The sequence below is a fragment of the Hypomesus nipponensis genome, chromosome 23 (assembly GCF_054491055.1).
Source record: "Hypomesus nipponensis isolate SF chromosome 23, ASM5449105v1, whole genome shotgun sequence".
Lineage (NCBI taxonomy): Eukaryota > Metazoa > Chordata > Actinopteri > Osmeriformes > Osmeridae > Hypomesus > Hypomesus nipponensis.
The window spans coordinates 14,764,536-14,781,718 of NC_140383.1; the positions used below are offsets into that span (position 1 = coordinate 14,764,536).

Here is a 17,183-nt window from a genome sequence, read left to right on the forward strand (position 1 = left end):
AGGACATGATACTGATCTTCAGACACATCATCATACCGTCCATGTTCCAAGTGGTCCGCTACCAACCTACAGCAAACTTTCACTAAACCAGCAAATACAAGTTTTAGAACTTGTTGAGTCATAGCATCAAACTCCAACGACGTCGACTCCAACAACTTATCTAAGATGGGTCCTCTGTGGATGTCTACATCCTCAAACAGAGTGACCTCACCCTTCATAAACTGCCTGCTGTCTGCCTGCCACTCTCTAAGCTTTATAACAGGCGTTCTATACCTATCATTCATTGCTAATACATGTTCAGTAGGCAGGGCCTCCCATATATGGGAACACTTTCTGGGGCCCTGCCGTGGTGAGGCCCAGCCGCGATGCCAGCAATAATCATGTTCGTCCTAAATATTTTAAGAAATTATAACCAATTTTATTTTGAACTGAAATACTCACGATTAGGGCCTACTTAAAAAAAGCAAACATAAACATTGTATTGTTGGCTTAACCGGTGAAGACCTCACCCTTTGTAACGAGTGGTGCGAACGCAGGGTTGACCAAGTGTTGATTATTAAACAGAGTCAGGGTACAGGACAGACTACACAACATAACGCTAGACCAAGTTAGCCGGTGACAATGCTAGACAATGGTTGTTGTTGCTTGCTTTCCAGTCAACTTCGAAAGATGCTCCCAGCCAGGCTGCAGAGACCATCGATATATCTATGGCAGAGACGAGCAGCAGTAGCCACGATGCTAGCCAAGAGGAAGCTAGTTAGAGCAAAGCTGACACTGAGAAAGTGCATGTTCTGCATTGCTCATTGCTCTGAGGATATTCTGCACTTTACCATAACCACTTAACTGTGGCAGGAGGAGAAAGGTCCTTAAGTAAACTCAAAATCATAAAAATTACTTGTGCTCCACAATGAGCCAGGAGAGGCTGAATCACAATACTTGCCATTGCGTGTGAAATGGCTAAACAAGTTGACTTCAAATACATTATAAAAGACTGCATCCAGAAAGACAAGGAAGATAGCTGTATAATAGGCAAAGATGAAGACAGGTAAATTGCATTTTATACTAGAAAATGTGGTGTGAGTGTAGCAGATCTCGGTGTGTCAAATTGTTATTTTTATGTGTGTGTGTGTCTGGCCCGGCGCCACACAAGTTGTTAAGGCCTCTCAGTTATATTTATTAAACTTTATGTTTAAGTTTTATGTATAAAGATGTATTTGTTTTTCTATAATGTAGCTCCCATCACTGAGTAAGTCTCTCTCAGTTAACATATGTTTTATGTAGAGAGAGAGAGAGCACACATGTACATGCGTTAATAAGTAGCCTAAAGACCTATTAGGGGGGCCCATTCACTGAACCTTTTCAGGGGCCCAGCCATTTCCATGGGCGGCCCTGCCAGTAGGCCTACAGTGTTTGGTCATTTAAATTCTCTCTCTGTTTTGAGCTCTGCATTTACCTGCTCGAACACTTGCAAATTCCCTTTACATCCAACTTCAAGGTGATCTATGTGCAGTAGCTCAAACACCACACCGAGACACGATTCTTTATCACTAACTTTGACTAAATGATTGAATCGTTTCATCAGTTTACTTACAGCAGTATGTACTCTGTTCCATATTTTATCATCAAAGTAATGTTCGTGGAGTTTAAAGTTATTTGTAATTATATTAAACGTTACAAGGTGCACTGGCATTTGAAAAACTAGGTTACGCTACGCGTGATAATGTCGATCATGATCCCATTTGTTAAGGTTTCTAATGGTAATTTACCACAATATGATACCTAAACTTTTGCAAGTGGCTATGTGTTGCTCCCCCTCACCTATGAATGCAATTTCAGTAGTTCTTGTTTTTTTATCTGCCATAGAATTTCTTTTCCATTGATTGCCAGAAAGAAAGAATATTCGCGCTTTTTAAAAAATAGTTTTGCATTTCCTGACAGACAAAAAAGGTAATGATTGGTTCCGATTTGTGCTATGTGACAACAGCATTTGCATATCACAACCATGAATCATTTCGGTAGAAACATGTATTTAAAAAGTCACCAAGAGTGGGTTTTATATTACCAACGTTTGTTTTTTGATCTGCATACTGTAAATATACATGTAAAGTGTCTAAAATATATATGTTTTAAACCAGTAACCATGACCGATACTTGCATCCACATACGGGTATATATAATAAGGCTAGTAGCACATTCTATGATGTGAATCAGTTGATTGAGCATTGGAAGCAGGCTAGCATGAATCAAGCGCGGGAGTTACAGGGGCTCAAAACGTCTGACGTCACAGGTTTCTGAAAGACTCATTCAGGGAGCCAAAACATAAAATGTATGTCTTTCGATTTTCTTTAAAATTTGACTGATGACGTCTTTATACGTAACCTTGCTTTCCAGGAAGTGTCAGGGTGGTGCCGACATGCGGGAAAAAGTTACAAGGGAAAAACCAACATTTTTCTCAATAGAACGTTCAGATTTCAATGCATTCCTATGGGATTTTCATCAACATGTCTTCAACTTGATTTTTCTCAAAATGTATATGTTTTAAAATTGACTAAATATACCTTATTTTGAAGAAAACAACCTACTCTTTCATTTAAGATATGTCTCCCGGTGGTGCCGACCTTCTATGAAAGGTAGCCAAAGCAGCAAAAACTATAAACATTATTTTCATATACTTTCTCAATGTGCATTGCAACCAACATTTGATAGCATTAAGGGGTAAGTGTCTACATGTTAACTGGCATGTTTGTTTTTAATATCTCGCTAGTAGTCGCTAGTTATAGAGCTAAGAAAAGGACGTGGACCTTAAAATTCCGGTGCCAGATTTCTCAGTGGCGTTCTTAGCTACATTCAGGCTAACTTAGCATTCGATTCAATGCGTCTTCTACCGGCGTTCCACAGTATTTGACAGTTGGTTAGCTTTGGCCAAAAATGACGCGTTCTATTGTCCTCCCTAGACAAACAGCGTTTTATTCAAACGCTTAAAAGACATCAGAAATCACTAATATTATTAGGTTATAGAGAGGAGACATAGGCCTATTTACGGACGCTATAGAGTACATTCATTGACAGAGCCAGAGATACAGATAGATTGCCAGAGCTAGATAGACAGATAGCCTAGATACAGATATGAGATCGTACACAAGCACATAGCCTACATATTTCTCTAGTTTTACCATCCTTCAAATGTGGCCACCCCTTTCCCGGTTGCAAAAGCATGTTAAAACCTTAACCGCTAGCTTACATAATAATGTAGGCTATTAATTTAGCATTTACTTCCACTAAAACGCGGTGAGCGGATGCGATCCCACTTTGTCGGAGGGAGGGGCTGCACTCTTACCACGAAAGCCATACTCAGTTGAGCGCGTTGCACAACAACTGTTATAAGAACCTAAAAATAAATGTTATAAACGTAAAGTATCAAAGACGTTACGTTGTTTATAACACAACAAGATATGATAACATATTTTTGACACTTGCAAATCGAAACATTTGTCACATAACCTTTATTTATCAAGTTGCCAACCATGATTGTGAGACTGACGTCTCGAGGACTTGACGTCCCTTGATTCCTTCCTTCGCTCCATACAGTCGCCATACCATAAACTGACCAGCAGATGTCCCTATGGAGAAGATGTATCGAACGAGACAATTGTGTCAAAACAATTGTGTCAAAAAGCTTGTTGCTTCGGAAAGCTTTGTTTCCCCCATTACTAGTGTTAACTAGTGATGGGCTGCTTGGTACTACGGTGTCGATACTGTCCCGACACTTTCAACACACACTGCTTCGGAACAACGTTTCGAGACAGGTTTTAAAAACACTTCCGGTCACGTGGCAAAGTGTTTCAAAACGTTTTGTGACGTGATCTTCAACGAAACCTGTGTCGCACTTGCCAAAAGACTGATGTGTCGGGGTATAAAATGAGGCGGCAAAGCCAAAGGTTTTGAATGCGTGAGACCTTGGTTGAGAGATTTGTGAGAGTTTGAGAGAATTTGAGAGAGATAAAGAGTTTGAGACAGTTTGAGAGAGATTGAGAAAGTTTGAGACAGTTTGAGAGAGTTTGAGACAGTTTGAGAGAGATTGAGAGAGATTGAGTTTGAGACAGTTAGAGAACGTTAGAGATAGTTACTTGTGTGCCATTAGCGAAATCCTGTTTGTTCATTTGTCTGTTTGTGTGCTGTTGTGTGTATAAACAAAATATATATATATTTAAACATATATATATAGATATTATCAGTATTAGCTTCAGTGTAGTTATTCATAGTTTAGTGCTGCCTTAGTTCGTTCATTGTGTGTTATCATAGTTTGTTCATATTCAGTATTAGTTGATAGTTTGATAGATAGTTTAGATAAATAGTTTAGATAGTTTGTAGTAGGCCTAGTGTTAGCTTGAGAAATGGAGAATAGAGCCAACAAGAGACAAAGGTCCCATGTGTGGGAGCACTTTGATCTGGTCTCCCCTAACAAGGTGCAGTGTTTGCAATGCCCTATGAATTTGTCATACTGTAACAACACATCTTCAATGTTAAGGTATCTGCGTGCTAAGCACCCAGCGCTAGCAAACCCACCTGCACCCAATGTAGAGGATGCTGTTGCAGGTGCTGCTGTTGCTGCTGGGAGGCCTGCAGTCCTACCACACGGTATGATTGCTTTCACAATATCATGTAATGGTCAGCGGTTGTAGGCTACATAAGTTATACAGTATATGTATGAAAGTTACAATACAATTAATTAAAATGAAAATTATAATACATATTCAAACGATTTGTTGTCTTGACAGCAAGGAAACAAGCACTTGATGATGCACTGGTGGAGATGGTGGTGAAGGACCTACAGCCGTTTTTTGTGGTGGAGGATGAGGGCTTCAGAGAATTTGTGGGGAAGCTGGATCCAGCCTACACTCTTCCAACAAGAAGAGCTTTAAAGATCATGGTGTGTGATAAATACCACACAACCAAGGAGAAGGTGAAGGCCGAGTTGAGGGATGCACCAGTTTGTGTCAGGCTGACGTCTGACATGTGGACCTCCAATAACATGGATACATACCTGGGCGTGACATGCCACTTCACCAAAGAAGATACATTTTGTTCAAGACTGCTGGGTGTTGCTAAGTTCACTGGAACACACACAGCAGGGCATATTAAGGATGCAAAGGATTTGCTCATAGCAGACTGGGGTCTACAAGGCAGCGTCAGGTGTTTTGTTACTGACAATGCAGCAAATATGGTTCTCTGTGCCTCACTGATGAAAATCAGTCATGTTTCATGTTTTGCCCATACACTGAACTTAGTGGTGAAGAAGGGCCTTGATGATACTGCTAATCTGACAGCGATCCGCTCAAAAGCAAGGAGGATTGTGACATTATTTAGAAGTAGTTGTACAGCCAAGGACAGGTTAACAGATGTCCAGAGACAAATTGGAAGGCCACAACTGAAGCTGATCCAGGAAGTGGAAACACGATGGAACAGCACCTTCTCCATGTTCGAGCGTCTGCACGACCAGAGGGAGCCAGTAGGAGCTGCTCTCTCTAGTCTGAGGACGGAAGTGACAGCAATGTCAAGTGCAGAAAATGACACCATCTGCCAGTCACTTTCCATCCTTGCCCCCTTCAACCACGCAACTGTGGAATTGTCAGCTGAGAGCAATGTGTCAGCCTCCAAGGTCAGCTTAGTATCTATCAGTCCAACAGCACTTACAATGCAACACGTAACATTTAAATATCTGTCTTATATTCCAGGTTATTCCAATGGTGAGGATGATACAGCACAGCATTGCATTGAAGCTGACTGTGACAAGCGACCCCACAGCAGCAGATTTGGGCAACAAGCTGCTGCGATGTTTGAGTGCCAGGCAATGTCCAGAGATGGTTCATTGCCTGCAGGCTGCAACCATTTTAGATCCAAGATTCAAAACGATTGCATTTGGCAACCCGGATAAAGCAAAGGATGCACTCAGATATGTCACAGCAGAGTGCGCAAAACTCATCAAGGCAACAGCTCCAGCTCCCACGCCACCTCCCACTCCACCTCCACCAGCTCCCACGCCACCTACACCAGCTCCCACGCCACCTCCACCAGCTTCCACGCCTGGCACCAGCCATCAGAGACAATCTGGACCAACAACATCACAGGTGTTATTATTGGATATGTACTTGTATCTTTAACATTCCTTAGAAATGATTTATACTAATGATTTATTTCCTTGAAAGGGGAGTGTCAACGACATCAACCTGTGGTCACTCCTTGATGACCGAGTGAGTGCCACCAGGAGAGTGCAGAGCACCACTGCCAGTGCTACAATTGAGGTAAAGAGGTACCTGGCAGATGCCTACCTGGACAGAGTGGAAGACCCCTTGGTTTACTGGGCCAGAAATGCAGGGGTATTCCCTCACCTTTTTAAATTGGCAATAGTCCATCTGGCCATCCCTGCAACCTCGGTGCCATGTGAGCGCATTTTCGCGAAGGCTGGCCAGGTGGTTGATAAAAAACGTAACCACTGAGCCCAGGCAATGTTGATAAGATCCTATTTCTGAATAAAAACCTGTAAATGTACCTTTTCCCTTACAAGTCTTATTGCACAAGCACTACTTCATGACACACATCCACCCAAAATCCATGTACTCGACTAACACTGAGAAAATACATTTTTGGCCTTCAGTTTGGTTTGGAAACAATGCAAAAGATGTATAAATATATGAAAAGGTAAACATTTTAAACTGAGTTTATCTTCTCAAAACGTTCGTAAATGAAGTTTTGGCTTAATCATATTTGTTGATGAAAGACATGGCTCCCATATTGGATATCACGCTATCTGCGTTGCAGAACGGCAGTAATTCCACTCAACCTGTTGGTTATGGCATACTCGTAGCTGCCAGCAGATGTCGCTGCTGAGTAAAGGTTTCAAGCGTTTCAAAGGCCCAGACTCAAATGTTTCAATTGTCTCTGTGTTTCGAAAAGCCTCGATTTGCCCATCACTAGTGTTAACTATATTTATATCTTCCGACAAAAACACATATTCTGTATCATATGGTATCAACCTATTCATAATTAGATTATATTCTACCTAGAACTTATTCATAGCTAGCATGTGTTTCCTTAGTATTCCTGTTCATTACACTACCCGTAGACGTAGATATGTCACAAAGTATATTCGGTCAACTTCTAACCTTCACTACCTATCCAGTTCTTCTCCACCTGACCTTTCTCTTTCTTTAGGGCTCTGGAACTGCCAGTCTGCTGTGAACAAGGCAGACTTCATCCCGGCGTTTGCATCCCAGGCGTTTTTTCATGCCGTTGCGCTGACAGAGACGTGGATCCGCCCAGAGAACACTGCAACTCCAGCTGCTCTCTCCGTCAACCACTCCTTCTCTCACTCTTCCCGCTCAACCGGGCGGGGTGGTGGGACAGGTTTGCTTCTTTCCTCACATATTAAATACACATCCACACCACTCTCTGTTACTGCCAAATCATTTGAACATCATTATGTTATGCTAACTGATCCTATCAAAGCATGCTTAATTGTTCTTTATCGCCCACCAGGACCGCTAGCTGACTTTGTGGAGGAGCTGGACATGCTCCTCAGCGTCCTCCCAGATAATGGAACCCCCTTGATAGTCCTTGGGGACTTCAACATCCACCTCCAAGGAACGCAGGCTGTCAACTTCTTGTCTCTCCTGACCTCCTTCGACCTGACGCTGCTGAGCACACCGGCGACCCACAAGGCAGGCAAACAGCTAGACCTCGTCCTGACACGTAACTGTATCACTGACGTAACCTCTGTAACCCCACTGCAAATTTCTGATCACTACTTTATCCAATACTCTGTCTCTCTCTCTCCAACCCCTCCCACCTCCCCTCCCCTCGTAACTTTCCGGCGCAACCTCCGCTCCCTATCCCCCTCCCATTTCTCCTCTATTGTAACATCTTCCCTCCCTTCCATTGACGAGTTCTCGTCCCACCCCACTAACACTGCCACTGACACCTTGTTAACCACTTTAACTGCATCACTTGACTCTCTCTGTCCCCTGTCAACCAGGCCTGCACAATCTTCTCCCTCCTGCCCGTGGCTTACGGATGTTATTCGTGAAGAACGGTCCACCTTTCGAGCAGCTGAGAGTAGATGGCGCAAGTCCAAAGACGGTCTGGACCTTGATAAGTATCACTCCCTCCTTAAAACCTTCTCTTCTCACATAACTAGTGCTAAAACCCTCTACTTTCTTAACAAAATTAATTCTGCTTCTAACCCCCACAAACTTTTCTCTACCTTCTCCACCCTTCTCAACCCACCTCCCCCACCACCCCTCCACCCTGACAGCAGACGACTTCTCCTCCTTCTTTGAGAAAAAAGTCGCCGACATTAGCAGTCGGTTCCCTAAACCCACCTTTCCTACCCCCCTCACCCTCCATGACTGACCCAACTAAATGTCTAAACTCTTTCTCTCCCCTGTCCGAGGCAGAGCTCTCTGACCTAATTTTCTCTCATCGCCCCACCTCCTGTCCCCTTGATCCTGTCCCCTCCCCTCTCTTTCAAACCATCTCCCCCTCTATCATAACTTTTCTGCTCCATGTTCTAAACTCCTCTCTTACCTCTGGCACCTTCCCCTCTGCCTTCAAACAGGCCAGAGTTACCCCTCTACTCATAAACCCTCCCTTAACCCTGCCATCCTCCAGAACTACAGACCGGTATCACTGTTACCCTTCTTCTCTAAAACAATTGAAAATGCTGTATCTAACCAACTGTCTAACTTTCTTTCTCAGAACAACCTGCTTGACCCCAACCAATCGGGCTTCAAGACCGGCCTATCCACAGAGACTGCCCTCTTTTGAGTCACCACTGCCCTCCAGTCTGCCAGAGCGGCTTCGAGGTCATCCGTCGTCATTCTCCTGGACCTTTCTGCAGCGTTTGATACGGTTAACCACCAGATCCTGCTCTTCAGACTTTCTGAGATGGGCATCACTGGCACTGCACTCCAGTGGATCTCATCCTACCTGTCGGGAAGATCCTACCAGGTCTCCTGGGGAGGCAAACTGTCTGACCCTCACCAGCTCTCCACTGGTGTCCCACAGGGCTCCGTCCCTGGACCCCTCCTCTTACACCACCTCACTTGGACCAATCATCACCTCCCATGGCTTCTCCTACCACTGCTACGCTGACGACACGCAGCTGTACCTGTCGTTCCCCCGACCGATCCAGGGATCTCAGCTAGGATTGAGGCCAGCCTCGCAGACATCTCCACCTGGATGACCGAGCACCATCTCCTGCTAAACCTCGCCAAAACAGAACTTATCATCCCGGCCAAACCCTCCATCTCCCACGACCTCTCAATCACCCTGGGATCTACGACGGTGACCCCCTCATCCTCTGCCAGGAACCTTGGGGTTACCATGGATGACGAGCTCTCCCTCACGGCCCACATTGCTGCGGTCTCCCGGTCGTGTAGGTTCACCCTCTACAACATCCGGAAGATCAGGAGATACCTGTGTGAGCACTCCACCCAGCTGCTTGTCCAAGCACTTGTCCCCTCCAAGTTGGACTACTGCAACTCGCTGCTCGTCGGTCTCCCAGCATGCGCAACCCGCCCTCTTCAGAGGATTCAGAACGCGGCGGCCCGCCTGGTCTACAATCTACCCAGACGCTCCCACGTTACCCCGCTCCTCATCTCCCTCCACTGGCTACCCATAACGGCCCGCATCAGATTCAAGACCCTGGTACTGACCTTCCGAGCAGTGAACGGGACTGCGCCGACTACATCAAGTCTCTCCTGCAGCCTTACACCCCCACCCGCCACCTACAGTCTTCTTCAGACAACCGCCTGGTGGTCCCACCGCTCAAGACCGCCCGATCCCAACACAAGCTCTTCTCCTGCCTGGCCCCCCAGTGGTGGAATCAACTCCCCACCTCCATCAGAGACACAGACTGTCTCTCCACCTTCAAGAGAAGGCTCAAGAAGCACTTGTTCCGGGAGTACAACGGTACTTAGGAATGGTTTGCTGAACCCAACGCTGGTTTCCTCAAGGATCACAATGACTCTTGCTTAGACTGTTGCTCTTGTTTGTTAGTGGTAGCTGATTTAAACTGTTTTCTATTTTAGTTAATCCTATTTTTTTATGTTTTTATTTTTATTGCTTTCCTACAGGTACACTTGCACTTAGAGTTTCACGTTGTTTAATTGTAACTTGTTTAACTACATGCTCTTATGGTTTCCTCCCTTTAGCACTTATTTTTTGGTTGTTCACAATGTGTACTTCTTGTTTTGGCTACCCGCAATGCTTTGGGGTTATCTTGTTGTTATTATCAGTGACCTATGCACTTTGTAAAGCTCTCTCTTGGAAGTCGCTTTGAATAAAAGCGTCTGCTAAATGAATAAATGTAAATATGGGACAACTGCGGTCCTGCGGGTACATAATTACGTATTGGTTCGAAAGCATACGCCATAGGATTAACAGGGATAGGTATGATGGGTCGATTTTCTTCAATTTTTAATGCAGTTTGACAGGTTGAAATTGAGAGCAACCATTTTCGCGACGTCAGATGTGTACGTCATTTAAACATGGCGGCGCCCAGTTCTATTTTAAGTACATAATTTACACACTAGAGATTTCGATTATTTATAGAATATGGCATACAGTTGTATGTTATATATTTTTAAAGTCATTAAATGTATATACTATTATAATATCACTGTGTCTAATCGCAGTTCAGTTCCACTTTAAGCCTAAACCGTGCAATGGAACATAAATCCCAATATAAGCAACGCAATTGTGACCAAGACGAACATTTTGACACTAACGTTGTCTATGTAATCCAAATATTGAGGGACCCTTAGGGGTGGGAAAATAATAATAATAATATATGTGAGCGAACAAAGGTTGTTCCTTGCCGAAGGCAAACACACCCAATAAGTTTCCTTATTGCTGATTGTTTTACCAATATTGAATTTTGTACTATACGTAATCAACTACATGTGTTTTTATGTGTGTGTTTGTTAGCAGTGTAAAGTACTTTGAAATTCAGTTTAACATACAAGTGACATTCATATTATTATTATTATATCAACACTTTTATAACCCAATTCATAAGACATCATGACCTCAGGATGCCACACACCTGGCTGGCAAAGAAGTGCCCACTTATTTTAACAAAGACCTCGTCGTTCTCATCTGGAGTTTGGTCACGTGGCACAATGACCTCAGCACTAGTGAGGTTCTGCAGCTCATTCACCTGCATAGGTCAAACACAAACAGAGGTCATGACCTTTTGACCGTAGAACCATTGTATCCCTTCCCTCGGTTGACTGCTTACCGTTTTTCCGCCTTTGCCGATGACTCGGCCAGCTGCGGTTGAGGGAACTTTGATATGCGTCTCCAACTTGACCTCTTCCTTCGCAGTGAAGAAATTCTCCTCTTTCAGCTTTCCAAATATCCTGCCCTGGGCCTAGGACAGAATAGAGGGGACAGTGTTAGGATCCTGCCCTGGGCCTGGGCTGAGCATGGGACAGTGTTAGGCAGAAGCCTCCCTGAGCAGCCCAGTGTGGAGCTCCTGTACCTTGAACTGAGCCTCCGGAGGACCAGTAATGATCACCATCCTCTCTGTCACATCGGGGTTCTCTGCTGGAGCAATCTGGAGGAAGTAGAGGGAGGAGAGAGAAAGATAGAAAGTGAGAGAGAGGGGAAAGAAAGAGACAGAGACGAGAGACAGAGAGAAGGGAGAAAGATAACTTTTAGAGGTGCAATCTTCACAAATGACAGCTTAATTGCATCAAGCTGAGAACTTGAAAACAGTTAACAGGCTCCTTTAGTTAAGGAGACAAATGGAAATGTATGCCTAGACTATGAGTCAATTGTCAACAGATACAGATGAACATCTCAGCTGTGGTCTGGAAAGTACCCATGACTCAACAAGCACAGACTGGAAACAGTCCAGTAAACTTGATTCAAGGTAATTAAACAGACTCAGTTCAAACGCTGAGAGGGTCATAGGGTTAGGAGGTGGGGGAAGGCCTGGGAGTCAGAGTTAGACAGGGTGGTACCCACCTTGATTGAGGCCCCGGCAAAGCGGGCAAGCTGTTTGATATGTTGGCCCTTCTTGCCAATCAGGGCCCCAACTGCCTGAGTCGGAATAAAGAGGTAGACCACTTCCTGTTCAGGAGCCTGCTGGGGGACAAATACACATAAAAGAACAGTTTATTCTCTGTATGGACATCTTCATTTTCTATTTAGTTTTAAGTGGATTGGAAAACAGAAAAATACATCTGCTACCATAGACACACAAGTTTGTATTGCTATTCTTGAGAGAACTGGCAATTCAGTCCCATCTCTTTTTCTCTCCATCTCTCTCCATTTCCCCCTTTCCCTCTCAGCTGGTAGGCCATTCAGCCCTACAAAGACAGCCCTCTCTCTGACATGGTGATTCCACACACATCATCTCAACCATTTTCTCTGCTGAGGGCAGAGAACACACAGGAGAGCCTCTTTTGCTAGAGTTCGGACTCTGGAGAACGTCCTGCAGTGATGTGCAATCACAGACAAACTCGAGCTGGAGTGAGGCTGTGTGTCACAGGCCAGGGACGGAGGTCGGGAGGGAACTTACTGAGTGCTGGTGGGGGATGGCACTGGCTGGAGGAACACCGTACAGACCACCCACATGCGAAGAGTGACTCTAGAAAAAAAAGAGATTACTCACACATACAAGCACACATAAATAGCCAAGAGTACATTTTTGCACATAAATACCCACACATATTCATGCATAAAAATACGCACACATGCTCATACACACATTCATGCATTAACACACACACACAAATTGTTCTTCAGGGGAATTACCCTAGTATGAATCATTAACTCTCTAGTTCTCAGACACAGACACATTCTCTCTCAGTCACTCACTGTAACATAGACCACCTAATCTGGATGGGAGAAACACTTTGTGATTACTAGTCACACTGACTCATCCCTGGAGAAGAATGGGGAAGTCTGCTGTTAAAAACTGTGGGCTCCAGCACGGCTTGTATTTCAAAACAATTCAAATCACTGAGTCAAACCAATACTTATTCTGTCTTAAATATGCAAGGTGCATTTGAATTGGCAAGACTGCCAACCCAGGTGAAATTAGGAGTTTACTCAATTGATATCAATACAACAGGTAAGTTAACTCCAAAATGCATACATCATCTATATTACAATAAAAATACAACAGCTTAAAAATAAAAGATTTACCATGTATACACTTTCGTTAAACCTCCTATGAACTGAGAGCAGTGTCAAATGCTGTACTCACTAAGAACGGGTTGTACCCTGCTGGTGCCACTGGGGGCACTCCTCCTCGATGGCTTGCTGCAGGAGGCAGCACAGACAGACCAGTGGAGAAGATGCCCAGGGCATTCAGGTTCAGACCTGGGATAAGGTTGGTTTGTTGCTGTGGGAGGAGAAGGGGGGGGGGGGGGTGGCATTCTCAAACTCATAGAACTCTGTCATAGAAGTCTTGGTTGTTGTCTAGTCTATTATCTGTCCTGTTGGAGTAACAAAATTCCCACCAAGAAAGGGGAAACTTTCTCATCCACCCAAACTCTCTCCTCATTCTCTACATCCATGTATCCTCTCCTCTCTCTAACCCTGAGCTGTAATACCCCTGCTGTCAAGGTAGATGGCGCTAGCTGCTCTCTTCAGCGGCTCAGCACAGGGCAAGCTTCTGTGACCATCCGCTTGCCCAGAAACACGGTATGGAACTCACACTCACCAAACACCCAGAACCTTTATTACACTCAAAATACTATAAGCTGTTCAGTGAAGACCATTGAGCTGTTGAGTGACCCATATCTGAAAAACACCTCACTCACTGACAATACCGTAGACTGGACAATGGAAGCATGCATTGAACGCTATTATCCTAAAATAGCCAATTTGACCATAGTGTAGACAACACTGTTTCTAAAGATGACTACAGTAGAATCATATGTCTCCCAGCCGTCACGCTCTCTCTCTCCCTCACTCTCTATCCACTCCCTCAACCCTGATCTAATTTTCTCTCTCCCTCCCTTTCTAGCCCTCCCAGCCCTCCCAGCCCTCCCTCCCTCCCTCCCTCCCTCCCTCCCTCCCTCCCTCCCTCCCTCCCTCCCTCCCTCCCTCCCTCCCTCCCTCCCTCCCTCCCTCCCTCCCTCCCTCCCTCCCTCCCTCCCATACTATCACTTTATCTCTCTATCTCCTTTCCTATCTCTCTCTCCCTTTCCCTAGGTTCCCTTCTCTTTCCCCCTTCTTCTCTTCCTTAGCCTGCAGCCTGACCCCCTGGCCAGCCTACTGTGGGTGATGTCATAGAGGCTGTGTTGAAAGCAGAGCCGGGTGAGAGCAGCCTGCAGATATCAGATGGATGCTGGGAAGCGCAGTGTACATGCACAGCGGGGAGAAGGGTGAGTCACTGGCTAACAGGCAGACAGACAGACAGGCATACAGACACCAGCCCTGGATCCTATACCAGGCACCGGTAATGTGTCAGAGGATCTGTTACCCCTACATCCATTTCCCTGCAGACAGGGCCGTTTCTAGGAATCCCGGGCCCCATGACAAAATATATGCCCCCGCACCTATTATCAGTGTGTAGATTTTTACAGTTCATAGAAGTCAGACATATTAATGTTCTGACAAATGCCTTGGCCAACATTGTCGGGCAATGTCAGATAACTAGCTGAGTTTCAGGAAATGTGAGAAGTGCTAACTAACGTGCATGCCCGGCTGCCACTAGGCCTACCGTAATTTTCTGACTATAAGGCGCACCGTTATATAAGCCGCAGCAGCTAAATTGAATGATGTGTACATATATAAGATGGACTATAAACCGCAGGTGTTTTAATGTTTAATTACCAGCCGAGATTATCATGTAATTAGTTGTTGGGAAAGAGATGGCTGCTTGAGAAAGCTCCCATGTATTAACTGTTAGCTGTAAAAATCCATAGATTAGCTGCACCATTATATAAGCCGCAGGGTCGAAAAATGCGTCAAAAGGCGTGGTTTATAGTCCGAAAATTAAGGTACATCATGATAACTAGCTACTAATGTACTGCTGCGGCTCAACTCTCAAATATTTTGCTGTTTCGGTGACAACATTTGTTAAGAGCAATTTCAAAGTATCAACTCTGTTGCAATGACATTTTCCTGTCACCCATTGCTGAAGCAATCCAACTGTCACATTGAGTTGCACAGTACAATACTTGGTAATTGGGAACATACAGCTGGAGCAGAATATTTATTAGAGCGGGGAAGTTTCTAACTATTTAGAGATTTCTAACTATTTAATTTTGAAAATGTGAATTCTATATTTTTCCATGTTTATTATTTTGGCTTGAAATATTGATTTGATTAACAAATAATTACTGCAAACATGAAAACCCACAACAACAAAAAAAAACACAAGCCATGGGCCCCGTGAATCATATCCACCTTTCCAAGCGTAGCGACGGCAGGAGTGACACCATTGTTGCTTGTAGGGAGAGGGAATCATGCTATGTTACAAACGTACAGACAGACTTCTCTTTCACTATTGACTTCTTTGTGTTGGCTTCTCTCTGGTTCACTCTCTATCTCTGTCTCACTCTCTCTCTCTCTCTCTCTGACCAGATCACATTTGAGCCAGACTCTATGAGTCAGGGTGGAGTTCAAGAGCGCTACAGTGATCAGCTTACATTTATAGCAGCAGTGTCGTTCTCATAGGCTTCCCTCAGCTTCCTCATCACCTCCCCCTCAGCCTTACAGCACGCCTCCATGCTGCCCTTCACCATGATGGTCCGCTCTGGGTTGTAAATGGTCAAGTCCTGTAAACTGCAGGGATATGGGCCACACACACAAGCACACACACAGGCAAGCACACGCACACACACACAAACACACACATACTGGTTAGGTGGTACGGGTTGACTGGTTAGGTAGTGCTGGCTAACTGGTTAGGTAGAACTAGTTGGCTGGTTAAGAGGTGCTGGCTGACTGGTAATGTGGTGCTGGCTGACTGGTTGGGTGGTGCTGGCTGAATGGTTAGGTGCTGCTGTTGGACAGGAAGCAGGCGACTAGAGAGGCTATAGAAAGGGGGTAGGGGACACTCACGAGGAGATGGTTATCTTGGTCCCTGTCTCCTCTTCAATCTTCTTCAGGTTGCGGCCCTCCTTCCCAATCAACCTGCCAACCAGACTGTTGTGGGCGAGGATCTTCAAAGGGATCTCCTCCGTCCTGCAGGACACACACACACACCCACCACACACATAAACACATAGATTTAAATACACACACACATACCCGCAACACATATACACACATGCACATCCACCATACACACAGACACAGGTTGAATCTGTCTTGACATTTGGCATTGTGGTGTGGTACAGTGGTCTTCCAATGATCAGCAAGCATAAGCTTACAAAGCTGGTTAATGTAGCATCTAAGGTGGTTGGGGTACAGTTAGCCCAGTTGCAAGAAATATACGATAAACAAGTTATGGGTAAGGCTAAACACATTTTGAACTGCCCTGACCACCCACTTTTCGGAGAGTTTGATTTGCTCCCTCCTGGTTGTCGCTTTAGGCTACCTAGGTTAAGAACTGGTCGTGCCAGAGATTCTTTCATTTCTGTGGCTATTAGGAACCTAAATTCACTTGGCCGACATCATTAGTTTTAAAAAAAATGTAATTAATTATTTATTTCCTGCCAATGGCCATTACTGTCCCAATTGGACCCTGTCATGGGGTTTGGGGGAAGGTGTGTCTCTATTGTGTGTTCTGTGTTTGTGTATGTGTTTCTGACCCCTGCTGCACACTAATTTCCTTTTGAAGGATAAATAAAGTTGAAAGTTGAGACACACACACCCACACCCAGATAAACCCCCCCCCACACAGATACATACACAGACATACGCATCATCAACATATTGTCATGGAAAGGGATGAGGGAGGTGTAGTCAGTATGGTCTGCAGGAAGTCTACTGATGTGGCATGAGGAACGTTGTGGTGGGGTGGGAAGAGCTGGATCACACTGACCACTCAGAGGGTAGTGTAGGAGGACCCTTCTGTGGTGGGCTGAGAAGAGAGATTTCATAATGTGTGTGTGTTTGATTGTGTGTGGTGTGTGTGTGGTTACACGGGGCCTGTCAGTAACTGCTAGGGGGGGGGGTGCATTGTGGGATAGGCTTTGTGATGTGAAGGGGTAGCA

At 44.8% G+C, this 17,183-nt stretch overlaps 2 protein-coding genes across 16 annotated transcripts in view; one reads left to right on the plus strand and one right to left on the minus strand.

Moving 5' to 3' along the window:
* The window catches only part of igf2bp2a (insulin-like growth factor 2 mRNA binding protein 2a), a 187,652-nt gene that overhangs the window by 73,509 nt on the left and 96,960 nt on the right, over positions 1 to 17,183 (minus strand). For 5 of the 13 annotated variants that reach the window (XM_084689428.1, XM_084689426.1, XM_084689419.1 and 2 more), the window contains 9 exons: positions 16,087 to 16,209; positions 15,672 to 15,807; positions 13,277 to 13,414; positions 12,587 to 12,655; positions 12,031 to 12,150; positions 11,543 to 11,617; positions 11,300 to 11,431; positions 11,105 to 11,218; positions 3,485 to 3,620 (listed from right to left, as the gene is read on the minus strand). In XM_084689428.1, the coding sequence (XP_084545554.1) occupies positions 3,504 to 3,620; positions 11,105 to 11,218; positions 11,300 to 11,431; positions 11,543 to 11,617; positions 12,031 to 12,150; positions 12,587 to 12,655; positions 13,277 to 13,414; positions 15,672 to 15,807; positions 16,087 to 16,209 (1,024 nt within the window). In that variant the 3' untranslated portion in view covers positions 3,485 to 3,503. Of the gene's footprint in view, positions 1 to 3,484; positions 3,621 to 11,104; positions 11,219 to 11,299; positions 11,432 to 11,542; positions 11,618 to 12,030; positions 12,151 to 12,586; positions 12,656 to 13,276; positions 13,415 to 15,671; positions 15,808 to 16,086; positions 16,210 to 17,183 lie in introns of those variants that run through there. The other 8 variants (XM_084689423.1, XM_084689422.1, XM_084689424.1 and 5 more) reach the window with 6 other exon arrangements.
* On the plus strand, positions 2,262 to 7,600 carry LOC146234355 (zinc finger BED domain-containing protein 4-like). 3 transcript variants are annotated; one of them, XM_084689434.1, is made up of 7 exons: positions 2,262 to 2,715; positions 4,529 to 4,638; positions 4,779 to 5,659; positions 5,736 to 6,128; positions 6,207 to 6,302; positions 7,213 to 7,404; positions 7,537 to 7,600. In XM_084689434.1, the coding sequence occupies exons 1-6, from the start codon at positions 2,624 to 2,626 to the stop codon at positions 7,237 to 7,239; spliced, it is 1,599 nt and encodes a 532-aa protein (XP_084545560.1). In that variant the 5' UTR covers positions 2,262 to 2,623; the 3' UTR covers positions 7,240 to 7,404; positions 7,537 to 7,600. The 3 variants fall into 3 exon arrangements, with proteins under 3 accessions (XP_084545560.1, XP_084545558.1, XP_084545559.1); XM_084689432.1 differs by lacking the exons at positions 7,213 to 7,404; positions 7,537 to 7,600 and having other exon boundaries at positions 6,207 to 6,535; XM_084689433.1 differs by lacking the exons at positions 2,262 to 2,715; positions 7,213 to 7,404; positions 7,537 to 7,600 and having other exon boundaries at positions 4,472 to 4,638; positions 6,207 to 6,535.

Bases quoted from the DNA above. Each gene is read 5' to 3' on its own strand.
- LOC146234355 (XM_084689432.1), top strand. From the start codon at position 2,624: ATGAAAGGTAGCCAAAGCAGCAAAAACTATAAACATTATTTTCATATA. The intron at 2,716-4,528 runs GTAAGTGTCTAC...TTCAATGTTAAG, and splicing joins ACATTTGATAGCATTAAGGG to GTATCTGCGTGCTAAGCACC. The intron at 6,129-6,206 runs GTGTTATTATTG...TTTCCTTGAAAG, and splicing joins CTGGACCAACAACATCACAG to GGGAGTGTCAACGACATCAA.